General features: G+C 45.3%; 1 protein-coding gene across 2 annotated transcripts in view; it reads right to left on the bottom strand.

Annotated features, from left to right (window-relative positions):
* Window positions 1–22,164: 22,164 nt before the first annotated feature.
* Window positions 22,165–23,711, bottom strand: part of GOLGA5 (golgin A5) — a 66,112-nt gene continuing 64,565 nt past the window's right edge. For both annotated transcript variants that reach the window (XM_053224858.1, XM_015078911.3), the window contains exon 13: window positions 22,165–22,683. In XM_053224858.1, coding sequence (XP_053080833.1) covers window positions 22,603–22,683 — 81 coding nt within the window. In that variant the 3' untranslated portion in view covers window positions 22,165–22,602. The remainder of the gene's footprint in view (window positions 22,684–23,711) is intronic.

Raw genomic sequence — 23,711 nt, 5'->3', positions numbered from 1 at the left:
GACAAACCGACGATAGAAAAAAAGAGCCTTGAAACATTGGCATTCATGATACTTAGAAATCATTGCTATATTTTAGGTGGGATGTTAGGATGATGTTAAAAATAAAGGAACCTCGTCTTTTGCAGACACGAACTGACGTATTTACAGAGGAAATTATACCATGTCTGAAGTCTATTCTCTACTGATCCGGGAGGGGTGTGTGGAGACCAGACATGATGATAACTGCTGGGGATTCATTATCTTATTTCCTCTAAGTTTTGTATTGAATTTTCCCTCATTAGGAAAAATTGAGACCTGAGAGAAGGAAAAAATACAGGTGATTCAGAAATAGACCCTGAATATTGAAGAAGTTCCTTTTTCTTACAGTCTCCTTTTTATGAGTGCAGAAAAGAGGGAGAACTCATGGATAAAATGACACTTATCAGTGGTACGTGTCACCGTGGCACTGGCTGTGGTTTCCCTGTTGGTGTCTCAGAGTCTGTGAGATTCAGCATTTGCTGGCTTTCCATGGTGGAAGCTGTCTTGGCTGCATTAAGGGGCTGGTCAGGTCAGGCAGGTGAAGCCGGGTTGGGGTCCAGCCCCGGCAGTACTCAGACGTCCTGGGGCTTTTCCACTGTGCCCACACCCTTCTCCCGGGACACAAACTGGCCTCGGATGCCAGGAACCTGCTGGAGTGGACAGTGACCCATAGCCTCCGTGGGGGCCACTGACACTCAGCAGGTGGCCTCCCAGAAACAGAACCAGGGCTGGCGGGGGGGTCACATCCCCCAGGAAATGTCAAATCCAAACCCAAACAGGAATCATGTTCGTCCTCACCAGAGTTTGAAAGGATGGATGGGGAGCGGACAGCTGTGCTATTTCAAAAGCCCCGTCCGAGAGGCTGATCGGGGATGGGGCCTCGAGGAGGGTCCAGGGGACTGCGTGTCAGCTCTGTTGCCAGGCCAGGGTCTGCTTGCGAAAGGCCGTGTCTGTTCCCTAAGCTGCTGCTCTAAGTCCATGACAGAGGGAGGCCCCATCAGGCACAAGAGACAGGGGCCGGTGGCAGATGGTGTGGAAGAGGAGTTCTACACGTGAACAATCCACACAAGAAGAAACAGGCAGTGAAGACAACACCAGGCTATCACCTGGGCCCGTCAAGCCAGCAAAACACATCCCACATTTGGACCCTGGAGTGGGAGTTTGGGCGGCACCCACGACTACAGAGGACATTGTTGAAATTATCGGTAAATTTTGAATAGGAGTCGGAAAAGAGCAGTATTGGGCGCCTGGGTGGCTCCGTCGGGTAAGCGTCCGACTTCGGCTCAGGTCATGATCTCACGGTTCGTGGGCTCGAACCTCGCGTCGGGCTCTGGGCTGACAGCTCGGAGCCTGGAGCCTGCTTCCGATTCTGTGTCTCCTTAGCTCTCTGCCCCTTCCCCGCTTGTGCTGTCTCTCTCAAAAATAAATAAAGCGTTAAAAAAAAAGTTACAAATAAATTTTAAAAACCAGCAGTATTGTATCAAGGCTGAATTACTGATTTTTCATACTTGTACAGCAGTTATGCAGATGTTGTTAGGAAACACAGTGAAATATTTTGAGGTAAAGGGTCGTGAAACCTGCAACTTACTCAAATTGTTCAGGAAAAGGGGTGGGGGGAGGGAAAGAGGAGGAGGAGGGGGAGGAGAAGAGGAGCAAATGGAGGAAATGTTAGCTTTTGGTAAATCTGGGCAAAGGCGGGGTTCTTTGTACTATTCTTGCAATCTCTGTAAATGTGAAATTATAGGTACGCCTTTGCTTTTGAAAGTTCTCATTCCGCCTCTACACTTTTACGAAAGACCTACGTTAGTACCTGTTTTTGCTAACGGAAAGAAATCTGAAAAGGATTTGCACTTTCACGAGAAATGGCGAAAAGCCAGAATAGCGCTTAGCCTTTGTTTTACTACAAGCTGATCTGCTCTAGGGGCAGCGGAGAGGAGGGGCCCCCCGCCAAGCTCCTTCCTAGGAGCTACAGTCAGCATCTCAGCATCAGGCTGCCAGCTTTGACCCGTGTCTGGGAGCATCTGGGCTTCGTCTCGATTTATTTTGTTGCTTCCGTTAGCAAGATGCCTAAGAGCCTAAGAAAGATTATGTTCTGGGTCTGGAAAGGCTAAAAAATTTTTTCATCTATATTAATGGTAATTGCTTCTCTGCTTGATGCCATTTCTGCGAAAGTTTGCATAGCACCCCCCCCCCTTGCTTTCAGATTGCAGGATTGGGGGGCAGGGGAACCGATACATCAGAAAGTTTTTTTTTTTAAGTGGAAAAAAAAAAAAAAGCTGATACCGCTCAGTGCTGCAGGGAAGCCGGGGACATGAAATGCCTTGTCCTGCCAAAGGGAGAGAAAGCCGGCATATGTAATCGGGAGGATTAAGCAATAAACATCACAACTTTTGACCCAGAAACTCTGCTTCCGGTTAGCCTAAAGAAATAGCCATAGATGTGTACGGAGATCAAACCACAAAGATTTTCACTGAAGCCCTAAATGTTCAACAATAGATTGGTTAAATAAACAATGGGCATTCACAGGATGGACCACTGTAGTCGTTTAGATGGTTCTGTGAAATAATACTTAATCACAAGGATAAGTGTTCATAATACATTGGGGGGGGGGGGAAGGTTCCAGGACATTATGTTCAGTGTAATCATTATGGTGAGTAACAGTGAAAACCAAACTGAGTGTGTGTAACTGTGTGTGAGTGTATGGGTGTGTCTTCACATACAGCTTCTTGAGGTCAAGTATCAAGTCTTATTCATTATTGTATTCCCTGTGCCCAGGACCATGCCTGACACGCAGTAAGTTGTAGTAAGTGTTTAGTGAATGGGGGCACCTGGGTGGCTCAGTCGGTTAAGCTTCTGTCTCTTGATCTCACAGTCCTGAGATCGAGCCCCGTGTCGGGTTTCATGCTGAGCATGGAACCCACTTAAGATTCTCTCTCTCTCTCTTTGCCTCTGCCCCCTCCCCTGCCTGTGCATTCTCTCTCTCTCTCTCAAAAAAAATTTTTTTAAAAAAATTAGTCAATGAATTAAGAGCCATAGTAAAAAAAGCCAGATGATGTACTTTAAAATGTCCATAACAGTATTTCTAGGTGGTGTGAATATAGGTGATCTTCACTGCCATTTTTCTATCTGTATGGTCTAAATGTTCTGCGTAGAACATTGATCAGCTTTCCAATAAATTATTTAAAACAATAAATGCAACTATTCAAAAACGATTGTAAATTCTTTCAAACAGTAAACGCAATTCTTTAAAAACAATCGTGGGGGCCCCTGGGTAGCTCATTCGGTTATGTGTCTGACTCTTGATCTCAGCTCAGGTCAGGATCTCACGGTTCATGGGATCGAGCCCCGAGTCTCGGCACTGACAGTGAGGAGCCTGCTTGGGATTCTCTCTCTGTCCCTCTTTCTCTCTACCCCTCTCCTGCTTGCGCTTTGTGTGTCTCTCTCAAAATAAATAAATAAACATTAAAAATAATAATAATAAGGGGCGCCTGGGTGGCTCAGTCGGTTAAGCGTCCGACTTCGGCTCAGGTCATGATCTCGCAGTTCGTGAGTTCAAGCCCCGCGTCCAGCTCTGTGCTGACAGCTCAGAGCCTGGAGCCTGTTTCAGATTCTGTGCCTCCCTCTCTCTCTCTGACCCTCCCCCATTCATGCTCTGTCTCTCTCTGTCTCAAAAATAAATAAACGTTAAAAAAAATTTTTTTAAATAATAAATTAAAAAAACCTGAAAATTATTTCAAACAATATACAATTCTTTAAAACAGTAATGCAAATAGGAAAAAAGTAGCCTTAATCTCAAGGCCCTTGGATACAGGATCTCTCTGGGAAAAGGGTGAAGGTTGAGGAAGTTACTCCAGCCAATCCTCACAGGGCACGAGTGTTCCCAAAACCCAGTCACGCAGAGGTGGGAGGGGCCTGTGACCTGAAGTAAGTCATTGGACCCCTCGGTGGCCCTTGGTCTCTCCCTTGTGGAGCCAGCAAGGGTGCCTGTAGCATTCAGTGCTCAGCTATGTGGTCAGCACCCCCTCCAAGCATGCCACAGACCCAGAGAGCTTTGGCAGGGGTGGGGAGCAGAGAAATATTTTTGTCTCATTGAAGACGAGAAGACTGAGGCCCAGAGCCTGGAATCCGAGGCCCAGAGGTGCTGGCTTTCATTGCATCTGCACCTACACCCCGGTGCCTGATAGCCAGGACCCCTTCTGGAGCCCTGCTCTCACCCTGCCCAATGGGACCTGCCCCAGACACTCACAAGTGCCCTGTCCTGTTTGTGCATGTCCCTGGAGAGGGCAGAGTGTCCCAGTGGAATGACAAATGGCGGCTCTAAATTGGCTGAGACTTGTCACCTCTCTGACCCAGAAATGAGTCATCGCTGACCCTTCCTCCGGCACAAGAGCCTGCCCAGATCTGTTGGGAAGACACACAGCCTGAGGTTTGCTCCTTGCAAGATGGTGGATGGCAGGCTTTGTTTTCACGAAAAGCAAGTGAGGCTTTTTAAAAACGAACACTTCTTTTTTTTTTATCTATTTTTTAAAACTTTGTTAGTGTTTATTTTTGAGACAGAGAGAGACAGAATGTGAGCGGGGGAGGGGCAGAGAGAGAGGGAGACACAGAATCCAAAGCAGACTCCAGGCTCTGAGCCATCAGCACAGACCCCGACGCAGGGCTTGAACTCACGAACCGTGAGATCATGACCTGAGCTGAAGTCCGATGCTTAACCGACTGAGCCACCCAGGCACCCTGGAAGACTTCATTTTTTAGAGCGATTTTAACTTACAGAGAATTGAGCAGGAAGTGCAGAGAGTTCCTGCAGAGCACCCGCCTCCACCCTCTCCCAGAGCCTCCCCTCTGAACATCAGTGTGGCTTATTTGGTACAGCCTATGAGCCAGTTCTGTGACATTATTTTCACAGAAGCCCACAGTTTACAAAGCTCCTTCTTTCTTGTAGTTGTGATAAAATACATATCACATAGAATTTACCACTTTAACCAGTTAAAAAAAATTTTTTTTAAATGTTTATTTATTTTTGACAGAGAGAGAGACAGAGCATGAACAGGGGAGGGGCAGAGAGAGAGAAAGAGAGAGACAGAACTTGAAACAGGCTCCAGGCTCTGAGCTGTCAGCAGAGCCCGACGCAGGACTCGAACCCATGAACCACAAGATCATGAGCTGAGCCAAAGTTGGATGCTTAACTGACTGAGCCACCCAGGAGCCCCTGGATGTCACAGTTTCTTAACCATGCCTCTATTTCTCGACTCTGGGATTGTTCTCAATTTAATGCTAATGTTAATAGGTCTATCGAATTATAGGTGCTTACATAATCGTATAGTTTTTTTCCCCCACTTGCAAAGAATGGAATAGCTAAGCCAGAGGGCACAAACGTCTTAAAAATATCCTAGAGATTTCTTTTTTTTTTTAAATGCATTTTTAATTGTGATTTTAAAACACAAAATTTGGGGTGCCTGGCTGGCTCAGTGGATAGAGCATGTGGCTCTTGATCTCGGGGCTGTAAGTTTGAGCCCCACGTTGGGTATAGGGATTACTTTTAAAAAATCTTTAAAAAAAAACCACATGAAATTTACCGTCTTAACAATTTTTAAGTGTACAGATCAATAGCATTAAGTATAGGTTTACTGTTGTGAGAAAATCTCTAGAACCTTTCATCTTGCAAATCTAAAACCCTATGCACTGAACAACAGCTCCCCAATCCTCCCTCCCTCAGCGACCACTCACCATTCTGCTGTTTCTATGAATTTGATTACTTTACACACCTCACATAAGTGGAATCATGCACTCACTATGCGTCTTTTTGTGACTGACTTATTTCACTTAGCATAATGTCTTCAAGATTCATTTATGTGGTTCTTTTTTTCTAATATTTATTTATTTATTTATTTTGAGGGAGACAGAGAAAGAAAGAACAAAAGAGTGCACAGGGGATGGGCAGAGAGAGAGGGAGAGAGAGAATACCAAGAATCAGTGCTTGATCTCATGAACCATGAGATCATGACCTGGGCCTAAATCAAGAGTCGGATGCGTAACCAACTGAACCACCCAGGTGCCCCCATGTTGTTCCTTTTAAAGGCTGAATAATATTCCCCTGTATGGACACACTGCATTTTGTTTAAGGCATTCATTTGTTGGTGGATATTTGGGTTGATTACACCTGTTAGCTATTATGAACACGCTGCTATGAATATGTAGCAATGAACACATGAACAATATCTGTGTTTGAGTCCCTGCTTTCAGTTATTTGGGGATATACCTAGAAGTGGGATTGCTGAGCCATATTTTTAATTTTGGAGGACCCTCCATACTGTTTGCCATCCTGGTCACACCGTTTTACATTCCCACCAACAGCGTACAAGCATTACGATTTCTTCACGTCCTCGTCAACACTTGCTCTTTTCTGTTTTTGTTTTAAATTTAAGAGCCCAGAGGGGTCAACTGGTGAGTGGGTCCCAAATGTCACGACTTTCATTTGAGTTCACGCTTCAAGAGTCGTTTGTCTCTCAAACACATTTACCAAGAATTCATTACTTTCCTGTCTGTACCCTTTGGTCCAGCATGTCCAGGTCTGGGGATTTCCTGGGAACTGACCACTAGCTATCGTCCCAGGTCTGTGCCCTCTTCTTCCTGGATCTGCTTCCAGCTGGATACTCTTCCCCACAGCCAGCTGTGGCCATGACGGTGTTCTCACCCATTGCAAGGGGTGCAGAACTGACCCACCCAACTTCTGCTCTTGGCTTGTTAAAGGCCTTGTCCACCCTGAGCTTTCTTTCTCCTTCCTGCAAACACAGCACAGGACAGTGGCCAAAGGGAGGGCAGAGCATTCTGTCTTGCCATCCAAGGTCTCCAAGCATTTGACCTGGTCCCCAACTCCTACAACCCTACAGGCACACCACCTGGGACGTCTATTGTCCCCTTAGTGTCATTCATGGGGGCATTGTTTGTAACAGCAGAAAATTGGAAGTGAGCTCAATGTCCACCAGCAGGTGACTGGCTAAAGAAATGAGACACATCTGTCCAGTGGGACTCCATTCAGTTGTTTAAAAAATGAAGTTAAAAAAAATTAATAGACAATTTTTAGAGCATCTGTAGGTTCAGAGCAAAATTGAACCAAAGACACGGAGATTTCCCACATGCCCCCCTTCCCCCACATGCACAGCTGACCCCACTATCAACACCTCCCCAGAGTGGTACACGTGTTAACAATTCATGAACCTACGTCGGCACATTATCACCCAAAGCCCATAGTTTACGTTACGGTTCACTCTTGGCATTGTACATTCTGTGGTTTAGACAAATTTAGACGCACATTCATCATTATAGTATCATACAGGATAGTTTCACTGCTCTAAAGACATGCTCTCTTATTTAAAAAAGAAAAGGCAAGAATTAAAACAACGCAGTTGACCCCCTAACACGGGGGTGGGGGGCACCAATCCTTCATGCAGGTCAAAAATCCAGTATGACTTTGACTCCGCAAAAACCTAACTGCTAAAAGCCTATTGTTCGCCAGAAGCCTTACTGATAACAGTTGATTGACGCGTATTTTGGATGTTATGTGTATTATGTACTCTATTCTTACACTAAAGGAAGCCAAAGTTATTAAGAAAATCATAAGGAAGAGAAAACACATATGCAGTACTGTATTTATTGAGAAAGTCCATGTGTAAACGCACCCACAGTTCAAACCTGTGTTGTTCATGTATATGCTAATATTTGGTTTTTGTTTTTTTTAAGTGGGAGACAGAGTGCATATTTGGATTTGCTTGTATGTGGATAACACAATTTCTGAAAAGGACCCAAGTTGCCTGTTTCACCCTTAGGTGGGGACAGGTGGGCGTACAGGGCAGATGGGAGTCAGGGTTGGGAGGTCAGTTTGTTTTTTCGTGCCTTTTTTAAAGTTTATTTATTTATTTTGAGAGAGAGAGAGAGGGGGAAGGATGGAAGCAGGGAGCAGGGGATAGGCAGAGAGGCAGAGAGAGAGAGAGAGAGAGAGAATCCCAAGCAGGCTCTGCACTATCAGAGCAGAGCCCGATTTGGAGCTCGATCCCACAAACCATGAGGTCATGACCTGAGACAAAATCAAGAGTTGGAGGCTTAACCAACTGAGCCACCCAGGTGCCCCTTCTCACGCATTTTGACAGTAGAACCATGTGAATGTATTACCAGTTTAGAATTTAAATAAATACAAGGTAAAATTTTTAATAATCTGCTTTTCCATTTTATTGTAATTCAAAGTTCAAACACACTCCATCCAGGCTCCTGATAACGACTCCCTGAGCTGAAAGGTGCCGGCTGAAGGCAGAGCTGCTCGGGGTTCGAGCTGCCGGGCAGCCTCCACGCACCAAGGGCAGCTGGGCCACAACCTCTCCCAGGACTCCTGTCCCCGTCTGTCCTACATCCGGCCCGCTATGCCCAGCTGAGCCCCAGCCCTCCATCTGCTGCCCAAACACCCAAGCTGCTCCCCCACTTCCTGCCAACTGAGCATCCTAATTACACGTTAATAGTAATTGCCCGTGACTAGAATCTTCCACAGTCATAGACGTTAACCAAAGTCACGCCTAATGAGCCTCACCGTTAATTATCTGTGCTCGCTGCTCCAGGATTTAATTAAGCCTTGGCAGGAAATAGCAATCCACTAGGAGGAGCGGGGAGAGCTGGCACAGATGCCCTCTTCCCGTCAGTGGTCTGGTCCCGGGGTTTCCCGGTGAGCAGGAGGGGACGCTGGGGGAGGGGGGCTGCATTCACCCAGTGCTGGCTATTTGCCAGGCAGACCCAGCCTGCATACTCTGCTCGTCCAACCCGTGCAGTCACCGTGGAAGCTGGGTCTCCATTGCGCAGATGAGGAGACAGAAGCTCAGAGAGGCCCAATGACCTGCCTAGCAATAGAGCCAGGGTTGAGTTGCACACTCCTACATTTCCACTCCTCGCTGGAGGAATGATCGTGAGGCTGGTTTTCACTCTAACCTTGAACTTGTGCAGTGGTGTTTCCTTTCTCCAAAGTGTTCCCAAGCATTATTTCATCTCAGTTCCACGTTTGTTTATTAAGAAAATAAAAAGTGGGGCGCTTGGGTGGTTCCATCGGTTAAGTGTCTGACTTCGGCTCAGGTCATGATCTCAAGGTCCGTGAGTTCGAGCCCCGTGTCAGGCACTGTGCTGACAGCTCGGAGCCTGGAGCCTGCTTTGGATTCTGTGTCTCCCTCTCTCTCTCTGCCCCTCCCCTGCTCATGCTCTGTCTCTCTCTGTCCCAAAAATAAACGTTAAAAAAAATTAAAAAAAAGAAAACAAAGAGCTAAAGTAGCTGAAACTGAGACAGAATGTACTGCACACACAACCACATGCCAGGGCCTCGCGCTCTCAGTGTCACGGCCAGGAAGGCAATGGAGTGTATAGGTGAGAGCGGCCCTGAGCCCCAACTGCCTGGTTCCAGTCCCGGCTCTGTTACTAGTGGCCGAGCGACCTCAGTCAGATTACTTGTCCTCTCCACCAGTGGTGCCTAACTGGGCGGTTAAAAAGACCAAATGACAGACACACATACCCCTTAGCACAGGGCGTGGCGCCTGGACTCTGTTTCTCGCGTGTCACTTTTCTTTCAAAGTCACTTTGGAAAAACTGGGCTCAGCGATTCACAATTCCCTGCCCTGCCTTTTGCAACGTGACAAGAACATCAAGAGTGTGCATTTAGTTCCTCTTTTGATGCGTCTTCCTGCTAACATGACCTGATTTTATAAAACATATTCAAATAGTAAATATGAAAAATGTTCTTCCTGACTATACTCAACCTGACTAGTAATCAAAGAAACGAATGTTCAGCCAACGAGACACCACGTTCTCTGTTGGACTTCTAGAAATGTTCTCTCTCTTTTTAGTTCTAACGCCTACTGCTGGTGAGAGTGCACCAGGAATTGGATTCACTTCTGGGGGGTTAGGGGGTAAGCTGGTACTCTCTCTCTCTCTCTGGAGGGAAATCAGGCAATTTGCAGAGAGAGTTTGAAAAGTGTCTCTGCCCTTTTACCTACTAGGTCCACCCTAGGATATATCCTCAGCCACTCATTCTCAATTAAAAAAAAAAAAAAATATATATATATATATATATATATAGAGAGAGAGAGAGAGAGAGAGAGACAGAGGCAGAGAGACACACACACAGAGAAAGACACAGAGAGGGACAGAGTTGCACACAGCTTTCCATCACTGTGTTATTTTGAATGGTGAAAATGTTCTTTCCCTCCAAAATATCCAGCATTAATAGAATAGTGACGTTATAGTCCAACCACCCAGTGGACATATTATGAAACAATTTAAAATGGTGTTTAGCAATTTTTAAAGCTTATTACAGAAGAGTCCCATGTTGAGATCTTTGTTTCTAAATATATCATTCTCCACTGAAAGGAACCAGGGGGCTTTTTGCAGAAATGGTTGATTCCAGATCCAAGGCAGGGAAAGTTCCAGGTTAGACTGGAATGTCTTGGTGTTCCAGAAAGCAAAGAAGTGCTTCAAAATGCATGGAGACAGGTGGACAGGATGTGGGAGCTGGCTTAAAGGGGCTCCCACTAAGCCAAATCTGGGATAATTTAAACATCAAGAGGTTTAATGACGAGAGTGGATTTTATTTTGGTTTTGATTTTTAAGTGTTTATTTACCTGTTTTGAGGCAGAGAGAGAGTGAGCAGGGGAAGGGCAGAGAGAGAGGGAGAGACAATCCCAAGCAGGCTCTGCACTGACAGCACAGATCTCACGAACCGTGAGATCATGACACGAGCCAAAATCAAGAGTCGGACGCTTGACTGAGCCACCCAAGTGCCTGAAGACTGGATTTTAATACACTGAATTAAAAAGAAGCCATGAGTACAGAGTGAGCAAATAAAAAAAAGAGGAACAGAGGGAAAGAAAAAGGCCAGCTAACAATGGTAGAAAAACAACGACAGATTTAGAAAATCACCATTTTGCAATTACCGATATAAAAATTCAGGCCAGGATTGTCAGTGCATTTTAAAACCACTGTTGGGAAATAGGACATTTCCATGGTCTCAAGGTATCACCCCACAAGACACTTATTCACAAAAAAGGGGGAAAATATGCCTCTATGATGGCGAGGTCTGGCAGGAACCATTGTAACCAAGTGGTCAAATACAGCATCACTGACACCGTGTGCCTCCTGAATTGATGTAATGACCAACATCACCCGCATAGTATTCTTCCCCAAAACAGTAAGCCTGAATCTAATCATGAGGAAACAGACAAACCCACAAAGGACAAATGAAGGGAAAGGAGAGTTGTTTAGGATTAAAGGGATTGAAGAGGTAGGATAATCCAGTGCAACCTTGGATTGGATCCTGGATAAGGAAAAAAAAAAAAAAACACAAAACAGCTCACAAAGAACATTTTTTTTGGACTCTAAGAAAAATGTGAACAGGAACTGGACATTAGGGAATATCCGTGCACAATGTTAGGTTTCTTGGGATACGTCAGTGATATTATTAAATAGGAGACTTTATTCTTAGATCCCAGCTGAAACATCCTTGGACGAAGTGTCATGAGGTCTGCAATTTACTTTGTCATTCAGAACAAAAAGAGAAAACAGGTGGGGCAACATGTTAACAATGAGGACATCTTGATGAAGGGTCTATAGATATCTATTGTGTTATTTCTTCAATTTACCCGTGAGTTAAAAATTTTTGGAGCCTATTTTCATCAACATTGGCAAAACTTGTGTGGGGGGTATTTATGACAATATTGTCAGATGCTTGTGTCATCAGAGAGTATATAAACTTGCATATACATGTGGATATACAAATATGCACACACCTGTGGTGGTTGGCTGTGATTTTTATCACTCGGCTTCCATTCCACCTTCGTCAGCTAGCAGCACCCTTATTTCCTTCTGGAACTCATCCCTTCCTCTCTTGGTTCATGAAGTTTGGATGGGGGCGTAGGAACCACACTCATCCGTCCCCAGGGATTGGTGGGCACATGTTTTCAGTTAAGTCCAACCAGACTCGCAGAACAGTGGACATCAACCCCGGCGCTTTTGCGGGACCTATGGGGAAAAAGCAGTCCTCTTTTCCGCTGAGGTTTTCCTGTCCACCTGATGGGATGTAAACAGAAGCAGGGAAGTCATCTTTTGTGAGGAACAGCTGCCGACATTGAAGGAAACCTAAGAAGGAAGGAAAAGGTACCAGTTTACAGTATCTGATACTTATGGGAATGCAAGCTGGTGCAGCCACTCTGGAAAACAGTATGGAAGTTCCTCAAAAAGCTAAAAATAGAACTACCCTACGACCCAGCAATTGCACTACGAGGCATTTCTCCACAGGACACAGGTGTGCTGTTTCAAAGGGACACACGCACCTCCATGTTTAGAGCAGCACCATCAACAATAGCCCAAATGTCCATCGATGGATGAATGGATAAAGAAGATGTGGTATATCTGTACAATGGAGTATTACTCAGCAATCAAAAAGAATGAAATCTGGCCATTTGCAACTACATGGACCGAAATGAAGGGTATTATGCTAAGCGAAATTAGTCAGAGAAAGACAAAAATCATATGAGGACTTTAAGAGACAAAACAGATGAACATAAGGGAAGGGAAGCAAAAATAATATAAAAACAGGAAGGGGGACAAAACAGAAGAGACTCATAAATATGGAGAACAAACTGAGGGTTACGGGAGGGGTGGTGGGAGGGGGGATGGGCTAAATGGGGAAGGGGCATTACAGAATCTACTCCTGAAATCATTGTTGCACTATATGCTAATTTGGATGTAAATTTTAAAAAATAAAAAAAAAATACAGTATCTGAGAACTTGGATTTAAATGTGAAGTTAGGTGAACCTGTAGATCTCCTTTTTGCTTAAACCAGTTTGAGCTGGTATCTGCTGCTTACACCCAGGGAGTCCCGACCACTATGAAGTGCTTAGAAAAGTGTATCAGCTTTCTCTCACCATATAACAAATTACCACAAGTCTAGGGGCTTAAAACAATACATACCATTATTATCTCACGATTTCTGTGGGTTAGGAGTCTCGGCACGGTTTAGCTGGGTGCTCTGTTCTGGGTCTTACAAAGCTACAATTAAGATGTTGGCCAGGGCTCCTGGGTGGCTCAGTTGCTACGCATCTGATTTCGGCTCAGGTCATGATCTCATGGTTTGTGAGTTCAAGTCCCACATCGGGTGAGCTCGAGACTCGCTTCGGGTAAGCATGAGCCCTGCTTCGGTTGAGTCCTGCTTCTCTCTCTCTCTCTCTCTCTCTCTCCCTTCCCCCTCTCTGCCCCTCACTCACTTGTACTCTCTCTCTCTCTCTCTCTGTCTCAAAAAAAAAAAAAAAGAGATGTTGGCTGGGGCAGTGGTCTCCTCTGGAGGCTTGCCTGGAGGAAGAATTTACTTCCAATATCATTCACCTTGTTAGCAGAATTCATTTCCTTGTGCTTGTAGGACTGAGGGCCCTGGGTTTTTGCTGGCTGGAGGCTGGAGGCTGCCCTCAAGTCCTGGGTGCTGCCCGCAGTGGGCTTGACACATGGGCTTCCTCTAAATGCCACTCATTTCATCGTCAACAAGGAGAATCCAGTTCGCTAAGATAGGATCTAATGTAATGTAATGTAATGCAATGTAATGTAATCACAGGGCTGACACCCTATCCCCTTTGCCATGTAATGTAACCAAATCAAGAGGGTGACATCCCATCACATTTGCCGTATTCTATTGGTTAGAGGCAAGTTGTCGATCCCAGCTACACTCATGAGGAGGGAATTACCCAAAGGCATAGATGCCAGGAGGTGAGAAATCACTGGGGGTCAGCTTAGGGTTTGTCTGCCACAAAGGGGGTGAGGAGAATCTACTTAACAAATGCCACACCTCCACCTACCCACCACTAAACATTTATTTGCTCTTTATGAGCAGTAAAGCACCACGTGTATTATCCCATTTCTTCCTAATTTCACTGTGGTTGCTACTGCAAAGAGTCTGGATGGGGAGGTGTTGAAAGGACACGAGAATGTTCTATATACCTTGTTGCTTGGAATTTTTTTTTTTCAATGAGCATGGAGTCATTTGAAACTATGACTTCAACTATACCTGCTCTGTCTCCACTTCTGGATCTTCCTGCACATACGCAAGTGGAGGGAAGAAAAGACTGGAAGGAAATAGGCCAAAATGTGGAGGCTCATTCGTTTGGAGTGGTGGGCCTATGGATGAATGATATTTTCTTCTTCACACTTTTCTGTGTTTTTTACAATTAAAGAATGTTATTCTAATAATCGGGGGGGGGGGGCGGGGAAAGTCCAAGTGATCTGAATGTTTTTCAGGTCCAATTTTACAGTTAAAAATAACGCCAACCCTCTTTGTTTACCTTCTGCAGAAAGGCAATTTCCTGCTTGGGTGGCTGATGGAGTGTCTGTTCCTAGAGTTTGGAGAAATAAATCAGATGACAGCAGGGAACACACACCTGCTTCCTCTCACACTGATAAAGAACAATTAACTCTCATCAGAACATATCTGGCTTTGCCCCAGGACTAAGTGCTATTTGAAAAAATATGGCTGGTTTTCTCCAATGACTAAAAGCTCCTGGAAGGTTCTAGCCAAGATGGGAAATAGAAGACTTGGTACCAGACAGATTTGGTAAGCTGACATGTTCCATAACCAAATAGTTTAACCCCATGACTATACGAAAACAAACAAGCAAAAGATATATTTGCTGTCATGTTTGTAACTAGCGGGAGAACCTTTATGGGTCTCTGAACTCGTTTGCTTGTGTGCAGAAGTAGAGAATTTAATACGGAGGGTCTTATATCAGAGTCAATTGACCAGACCATATCTGTGGTCAAAACAAATAAAACACAAACACTCAAAGTTGAAGCTAAGCTTGCTGCAGCAAGGGAGAATGTGTCTCAGGAGCACCTCCACAGGGGAGATGAAAGGGACTTCTTAAGGGTTGAGGCTTGTGTTGAATGATGGTGAGGGCATTAAAGATTTGGAGCAGTTCTGGGGGGGATACCATCATGGAGCAGGCGCGATCTGGTGACTGAGTATCACAGTGATAGTTGTCTAGAAGGAGAGCTAAAACGGGGTTTGAATTAATATCGGTGATAGAGCAGCAGATGCTCAGAGAGGAGCAGTGCTGGTTGGAAGAGGGGGTGTTTAGTAATTTTTGTGCTCACAAGAGTGGCCTTGTCATTATCTTGCTCTAGGTACTGTTTATGTTCTGCTGGGAACACGATCAACTGATTGTCAGCAGGATTGGTCTCCACTTTCTTGGTCCATTTCAACTTTAAAACAAACATACCACAAGGGACGCCTGGGTGGCTCACTCGATTAAGTGCCCGACTTTGGCTCAGGTCATGATCTCATGGTTTGTGAGTTCAAGCCCCGCTTGGGCTTTCTGCAGTCAGCACAGAGCCCACTTTGGATCCTCTGTCCCTCTCTCTATCTGTCCCTCCCTTGCTCTTGTGCTCTCTCTCTCTAAAATAAATAAACATTTTTTAAAAATCTTACAAAATAATAAACACGCCACCAAATAAAAAACTAATATTTGAATACATTTTCACCTTAGAAACTGCTGTTTCTTTTTTTTTCTTTTCTTTTTTTTTTTTTTTTTACCTATGGGGAACTTCTTTGTGAGTCTTTCTAGTTTCCCCATTCTTAAAAATGAGGAAATGGAGGGTCAGAGATGTTTAGTGACTTTGCCACAGCTAGTTAAGCAAGTCAGAAAGTAGTAGCATCCAATTTTTGGTTAGTATTTCTTCAAGGTCACACATCACTGTTCCTCCTTAGTCCTAGTTTCTAAAATTGCATCCGTTCCAGAAATCTGTATTGAATACTCAACTGCCATGCACCCTTCCAGGCTCTGAAGATATAACTGAGACAAGATGGGGTGGCAAGCTTGGAGTCTGGTTGGGGTGATAGAAAGTAGTGAGGCAGCTCCATTCAGCATGAGTATTAAGAGTAGAGATTTCTGTGTGCTATGGGAGCTCATAACCAGGGAAGGACACTATTGGTCATCTACTGTCACTGTAGCAAATTACCACAAACTTAGTGGCTTCAAACAATTTAAATTACTTTCTATAGTTCTGGAGGTCAGAAGTCTGCAGTGGGTCTCACTGAGCTAATATCAAGAACTTGGTAGGGCTGCATTCTTCTGCGGAGACTCTAGGGGAGAATGTTTCCTTTCCTTTCCCAGCTTTGAGAGGCTGCTTGCATTCCTTGGCTCGTGGCCCCTTCCCCATCTGCAAAGCCACCAGTTGAACCACTCTGACTCCTGCCCTCACATCTCCTTCCGACTCTTCTGCCTTCTTCCATCTTTTAAGGGCCGATGTAGGATTACTGGGTAATTCAGGATAATCTCCTTGTGTCATGATCCTTAATTTACCGGTGATTTGTAGTGTCCCTTTGGCTATAAAATGTTCACAGGTTCCAGGGATTAGGACACGGACATCTTTGGGGGGCCATTATCCTGCCCACTATAGATACCCAGCTTAGTATTTCTTTTCTTTTTTGGAGGGAGGGAAGGGAGCTGTTTGCCCTTCATAGAGAAAGTGGCATTTAAGCTGGAGGAGTGTGAGTGGAGGAGATACATGCCATCCTCAAGCAGGAGGGGACAGGAGGTTAGAAGGGAAGTGTCCTAAGCAGAGGGGAGGTCCGGAGGCTGAAAGGAGGCATGGTGCATGGGTGGACACTTAGTTAGCTATCGCTGGGTTACGTTGCACTAACAAGCAACCTCCCAAGTCTCAGGGTCCCACAGAAGCAAAGATTTACTATTCATTTAAGCCACATGTCCACCTTGGATACACTCCATGTTTGACTCTGCTCCATGCCTTCACCCCATAGGACCTAGGCTGCAGGAGCAGCCACTGTCTGGAACATGCTAGGCTCATGGCGGAGGAACAAGCAGGGCCCAAACCACAAGATGATACTTAACATTCCTGCTTGGGATGGCACATCCCTCCTCCACTCACATTCCACCAGCCAAAGAAGTCAGTCTGTAAGGCTAAGGCAGACGTCAGCAGGACAGGAAGTAAAATCATCCCACAGGAAGAGGAAGTGAGTCATTGGGGAAGATCGGACTGGAACGGTACAAGAGACTGGAGTGCAGAATATGATGTGCAGAGCGGCTTGAAGCTTGGAGGTGGTGAGGACCAGACCATGCAAGGCTGCGATCTGCATCATTTCCCCTTGTTGGAGTGCAGGCTCCACGGGGGCAGAGCCGGGTCTCTGCTCCATCATCCAGCTCGGTGTTGCCCAGCCTCTTCCATTATCACCACTCCCCTCCATGAAACCTCAACGTCAGATCGCCTGGTGCACATTAGATGCAAACCTGGCTTTACATATGAAAACAGTAAGATATTTCTGCCCTCCTAGGAACCAATTCTTACCCTGTGGGTGGCGATATCGGCCCGTGAGGAAGCATGTTCTAGCTGCAATTACATTTAAGGTTTGAATTAATTCTTGAATTCCATTGATTTACACCGAATATGTGAGTTAAAGCAAACTGTCAGTAGCTGAAAAATTTGCATGCATAAACCTTACTACTTTAGGTAAACTTACCTTAACTAGCACTCCTCGAGAGGAGAGTGGTACAGTGAGCTACAGAGGAAAACATGATATGAGGAAAGAGCCTGACTATATGTGGGTGTCGCTTGGCAGAACTTCCAGAAATTGAACCTAAGCCTCTTTCTGCTTCCAGAAATCTTCTCCACTATCTTTTGGGAAAATCCATGAAGCACGACTGAACTTCCTCTGATGATTAAAGCTCTTCACTATGTACGCCTCGGGTCAGCAGTGTCCTCGGGTCACCTTTTGTTTCTATATATTATTTATTTATTTTTGTATTAAAACTTCTGTAATGTCTATTTAGTTTTGAAAGAGAGAGACAGAGTGCGAGGTGGAGAGGGGCAGAGAGGGAGAGGGAGACACAGAATCCGAAGCCGGCTCCAGGCTCCGAGCTATCAGCACAGAGTCCATTGCGGGGCTCGAACCCACCCACTATGCGATCATGACCTGAGCCAAAGTCGGACGCTTAACTGACTGAGCCACCCAGGCGCCCCCTGTTTCTGTATTTTACATACTTATGGCCTGTCCCTTTTTGGGAAATCCTGGCGAGTTGCCTTATCGGAGTCCTCACTATTGTCAGTGTACCTGGCCAGCGAGTTTCTCTTCTTTGCTGTGGTTTTAGGAACTAGATGCGTTGCATGAACAGGAGAGATGCTGAGTGAAGGTCTAAGGCGCACTGGAAGGGAGGACCAGAGCTTAGGGCTTTGCCGGATAACAGTGAATGAAGCTCAGCGAACATCAACAGAAGGCCAGTTACGGGCCAGGCATGGGTCTAGGCACTGAGGATACAACAGTGGATAAAAAAAGTACTGTCTCTGCCCTCTGGGGATGACAAACGTCCGAAGACATTTGAGTCTATGAGTCTGACAGCGTGACAGCCGTAACACCGCGCAGTGAGTCATGCTACGCTTGGTTAGTCAAACATGGGATACGTTTGTCTGCAGCTGTACTCTTGGATTTCATTTCAGTTTTGTTTGTTCTTGAACAAACATGAAGAGTTAACTGTGAATGTGGAGGATGAACAGTTATGGGGGAAATGAAAAATTCGTCGATCTGGTATTCCTTTTTTTTTTTTTTTAATGTTTATTCATTCTTGAGAGAGACAGAGCAAGCAGGGAAGGGGCAGAGAGAGGGGAAGGCACAGAATCCGAAGCAGGCTCCAGGCTCTGAGCTGTCAGCACAGAGCCCGATGCGAGGCTACAACTCACCAACCGGAAGATCCTGACCTGAGCCGAAGCGGGACACTTACCCGACTGAGCCACCCTGGCGCCCCCATCTGGCATTCTTTGTAACTACATAGGAAAATGTACTTCCTGCCTCGGGTTCAGCCTGCCGTCACCTCAACTAAACGAAATCTATACTATTCATCATTTGTATGTAGAGCAATGGTAGTCTGTGGATTTCTAAAATACAGATTTTTAAACTTTTTCCCTGGTTAAAGACATTGGTGATTCAGGGTCGGAGGCGCTTACTAAGGAGAAACAAGAAGGGATTTCAAATTCTAAGTCCTTCCCTTGGACTACGGGGCCCTGCCACACCGGCCCCTGCGGCTCTCCCTTCCCGCATTCTGCTCCAGCCACGCTGGCCTCCAGGGGCTCACCAAGCACTCTCCCCGTTCTGGAGGCTTTGGCCTTGTGTAAGGCCCACCCACCCCTGCACTCGGACCCCGTACCAGCCAGTGGTCACTTCTGCGGAGGATTCCCCCCGCCCCTCCCGCACTTCGTGGGACCTTCACGTTGTTCTTCCCAGCATTTAACACCAAGTGTCACGTGAAGAATGTGTTGACAGCCTGCCTTCCCACTTAAATGTGAGCCCCACCCGGCTACTCCCAGTTCCTAGAAGGGACCAAGAATACCGGGCACTCAAAATGTGAATTACTTTGTAGACTTATAGCTTAAAATACAACCTTCTGTGAATAAGGCTTCTGCACGTAACACACTTGACCCTCCAATGTTCTGACAAAAGAAAAAAATCTTACCTATTTTGGGGTGTCTGTGTCTGGAAGCAGGTCACCCATTAGAAGTGTGATGTTCATAGGGCACCCCGGTGGCTCAGTCAGTTAAGCATCTTTCGGCTCGGGTCATGATCTTGCGGTTCGTTGAGTTCGAGCCCCACGTCGGGCTCTCTGCTGACAGCTCAGAGCCTGGAGCCTGTTTCGGATTCTGTGTCTCCCTCTCTCTCTCTCTGCCCCTACCCTGCTCATGCTCTGTCTCCCTCTCTCAAAATAAATAAAAACATTAAAAAAGAAAATTAAAAAAAAAATAAATAAAAACAAGTGTGATGTTCATTTAGTCCGTATTCTTCTCATTCAGGAGTCAATGTCATTCAGGAGTCAATGGGAATACTAGTCAAACGTGTTCAGAATGACCTTGAAGACGTTTTTCTCAGTAATTTCTTTCTTCTGACCAATCACAGCCCGAAGTGCCTGCCTTAGGCCATCGGTCCTGACTATGCTCTTCGGCTTTTCCAGTTCTTTCCTTCTACTTCCACCTCCCAAGGTGCCCATGTGGGCCTTTTTCCAACACAGCTGGCCTCTTGCAACAGCTAGCGGGAGCCCAAGGAGGCGAATTCGAGTGGTTTGGGTTTTTGCCCCCACAGGGTGAGTTCGATGTAAGCCTTCTCAAACTAAGGCTGGACCGCCCAGCCTGGCAGCCTCCCCCCTCCTCCACAGACCAGGCTGTTTAATACGTGTTAACAAAACCCCTGCTTTCCTTTGAAGGTTTTATTCTACAGAATAAACTTCAACAGAAGTGGTAGCTTTTGGTAAGCACAAAGTCTAGAGAAAGAGAAATATTCCTATAATAATAAAACAATCTTATTTTCCAATTGATGGCTGTAAATATAAAGCAATGCAAGCGTTCTGATAATATATGTATATTTGCATGTATATAATGTATATATAATAATATACCCTATATATGTATTACGCACACAAAATGTCTTTAAATGAGTACACTGGATTGAGAAGGAAAAAGATCGACTCTCATGCAATCATTATTTTTTTATTACTTTTTTAATGTTTCTTTATTTTGAGAGAGAGAGACAGAGCGTGAGCAGGGGAGGGGCAGAGAGAGACACACACACAGAATCCGAAGCAGGCTCTAGGCTCTGAGCTGTCAGCACAGAGCCCGATGTGGGGCTTAACCCTATGAATCGCAAGACCATGACATGAGTCAAAGTCAGATGCTTAACTGAGCCATCCAGGTGCCCCTCATGCAATCCTTTTAGTCAAGGTTTCATGCTATCTGAGCATAAATGAAAGGAAACACTGTTTAGAACTCCCTAGTTTGTTAGTGGCTAAGGATGGTGAAACTGAAACTCAAATTAAAAAGTAACCGCAGAAAAATAGTCTTGGAAACACTTTGTCAAACTATTTCCAAAGCCAAGAAGGTACAAAGCCTTAAAAAAGATGTCAAGGCATCCCAACAAAAGCCAGGAAGACACGCAGAGACGGGAAGTCTGGCAATACACGATGATGAAGCATGTGCTGTTTTCCATTTTAAGTATGTAACCTGGTTTTAATCATTTTCCAGAAAAATTTCCAAATTAGAAGAGAGGGAAAACCACCTTTAAAAGATATTAACAAGATTAAACCTTTACTTTATTCTGGTTGAGCTCAGACCTGACCTCACAGCTCATGCTCCAACACGCTATTACACCCGGGTAAGAGCTATGACATAAAACCTACAGGTTTAATAATGTGTCTCCACCCCAGTGTCTCATATCCACCTTTAGATGATGTGCCATTTCGGCCTTTTTCGTTCATGCTAATTTGAGAAAAAGCTCAAACACACATAAGATAACCTTTAAAACTTCCTTTTCTGATGAAAAATAAGAAACATATACATCTGCTAGGGTATTCATTTTGAAGAATTTATAGGTCAATTAAAGTCATAGTACAGATGTCATTAAGAACGGAAACTCTGCTCAGGTGTTTGGTTAAGCACCAGCAGACTGCTTCAGAAACATTCCTGATGGAACTGTACCCCTGCCCAAGATCTACATGAATTAATCACATGTGAAGAGAGACCACCAGTAACCAGGGGACAAAATAAGAATTCAGGCATGTGGGGGAAAAGGAGTGCCAAAAGAGACATTATATTGAACTTCAAGCAAAGAAAATGTCTCTTTTCAAAGAATAACTCCATAATGTCTTTGCAGTGGAGTGTTTTAAAAATGCAAAGGTTGAAAAAACAGATTTGATTCCTAAACACTACACGCAGGGGCTATGGATGTCCTGAGCTGACTGACCCAAGGTCCAGGCTAGAGGAAAGGAAAAGAGGACGGTGACCGAGTGCCCAAGAACCCGAGGGAGCTGGCACACTGGGACAGGAGGGAGTGGGGTATCCCGGAGAGGGGGCAAAGCACCAAGAATCAGTGACCGGTGACGTCACTGCTCATTTCTGCTTTTCTCACTAAAGCCTGTTCGGAAAGGTCCTATTTAATAGGGGGTGAGAAAATATTATTTTACAAAAGGAAAATGCACAGCAAATTTTATGTATCTATACAAAGCCTCAGACCAATCAGGCCTTTAACATGTAAGAAGCAAATCCATATTTGCAAAGCTAAATATATGAAAATACGAAAGCAGACTGAATTATCAAAAAGAAAACGTTTTATTTGTATCAGTAAATACAATTAGTTTCCCTGATTATAACCCATAATGCGTGTCACCTAAAACATAGGCTGGCCTGTACAGGGGTGAACGAGCCCAGCACGTCTGTGTGCGTGCGTGCGTGCGCATGCACGCGCGCGCATACACACACACACACACACACACACACTGAATCTTGGACTTCAGAGAAAGCAGAGCTGAGCTTGTTATGTTACTGTCGGTTTCAGAAACTCTTACCATTTGAAAGAAATGGGGGGAGGACTTAGGCAGCAGAGCACTTGTATAATAAGTGAACGAGTTCAAAGCTTGTAGTGATGAGATGAACTTGTACCCCGTTCTCCGCAATTTTAGGCCACTGGTCCTTCTGCAGATCCCAAGTCTGCAAACAGATGACCAGTCACCAAAACAACTGGGTTCAGTTCATTTGCCATGCGGCTGGTCATGGTGCATTTCTGGTGTGTACGTCAACAGAACGATCATGACCCAGAGGTGAAGCAAAGCCTAAAGAAAAAGAAAACAGTTTCTAGATTAGCCAAGAGATCAATCTGCACCAAAGGCCTACTGTGTAGTGCACTGAGGGCAGGAAGCATGTCGTATTTGTGTCCGTATTCCTGGGGCTGGCACCGTGTGTGCAACACCACAGGCGCTTGGTACGTGTTTACTGGGTAGATGACGAAGAAAGAAACGTGCAAGCAACTAAACTAGCTAAATGTAATGGACAGTAATAGTTGTGATGCCTGAAGAATTCTCAGTTGAGAGTTATCAATGTCCTTAACACATTCGTAATATGCACAGGTACACATAAATAACCAGTCGGGTGATTATAACGCAGAGTAGATGGCATAATGAAAATTGCAAGATATATATGAAGTTGGTTGGAAAGGCTTTATTTTTTTAAAGTAGGCTTCAGGCCCAATGCGGGGCTTGAATTCACATCCCTGAGATCAAAAGTCTCACACTCTACCAACTGAGCCACCCAAGTGCTCCCGGTTGGAAAGCCTTTCTGGAACAGAGTTACGGCTGGTGTTTTGAAAAGGGTGTAGCCATCATCTGGTGAAGGGGAGATGGGAAGACATTCCTGCAGGAATAACGTGTTGAGCTTCAGGAACTGATTTAGGGTCTAGCACGGGACCTACAGTGATGAATTCCCACTAGTTCCCTCGTGGCAGCACTAAGGTTACGTGAGGCTCCCTTGCTACGTGCCTCGCCATTCTGTCGTGTGCCATCACACCTCGTACTGACGGTCTTCGTACAGCGCTCTTCCACCAGCGCTCTTCAGTCTCTGACACCAGGAATCGACTCAGTGTAGGCCTGTTCTAAGCCTCTGTGATGCCATCAATTTTTTTCTCTTGTTCGCTCCATCCCTCACTTAAAAACCTTTTTGGTTAGTTAGAGACAGAGAGACGGAGAGAGAGAGAACCAGCGGAGGAGGGGCAGAAGGACACAGAGGGAATCTCAAGTGGTTTCCACCACCGGCACAGAGCCTGACCCTGCGCCTCAAGACCCTGAGATGATGAGCTGAGCTGAAA

This window comes from Acinonyx jubatus, chromosome B3 (genome assembly GCF_027475565.1).
Source record: "Acinonyx jubatus isolate Ajub_Pintada_27869175 chromosome B3, VMU_Ajub_asm_v1.0, whole genome shotgun sequence".
Lineage (NCBI taxonomy): Eukaryota > Metazoa > Chordata > Mammalia > Carnivora > Felidae > Acinonyx > Acinonyx jubatus.
The sequence above is the reverse complement of the archived record's forward strand: the minus strand, read 5'-3'. Positions and strand labels throughout refer to the sequence as shown.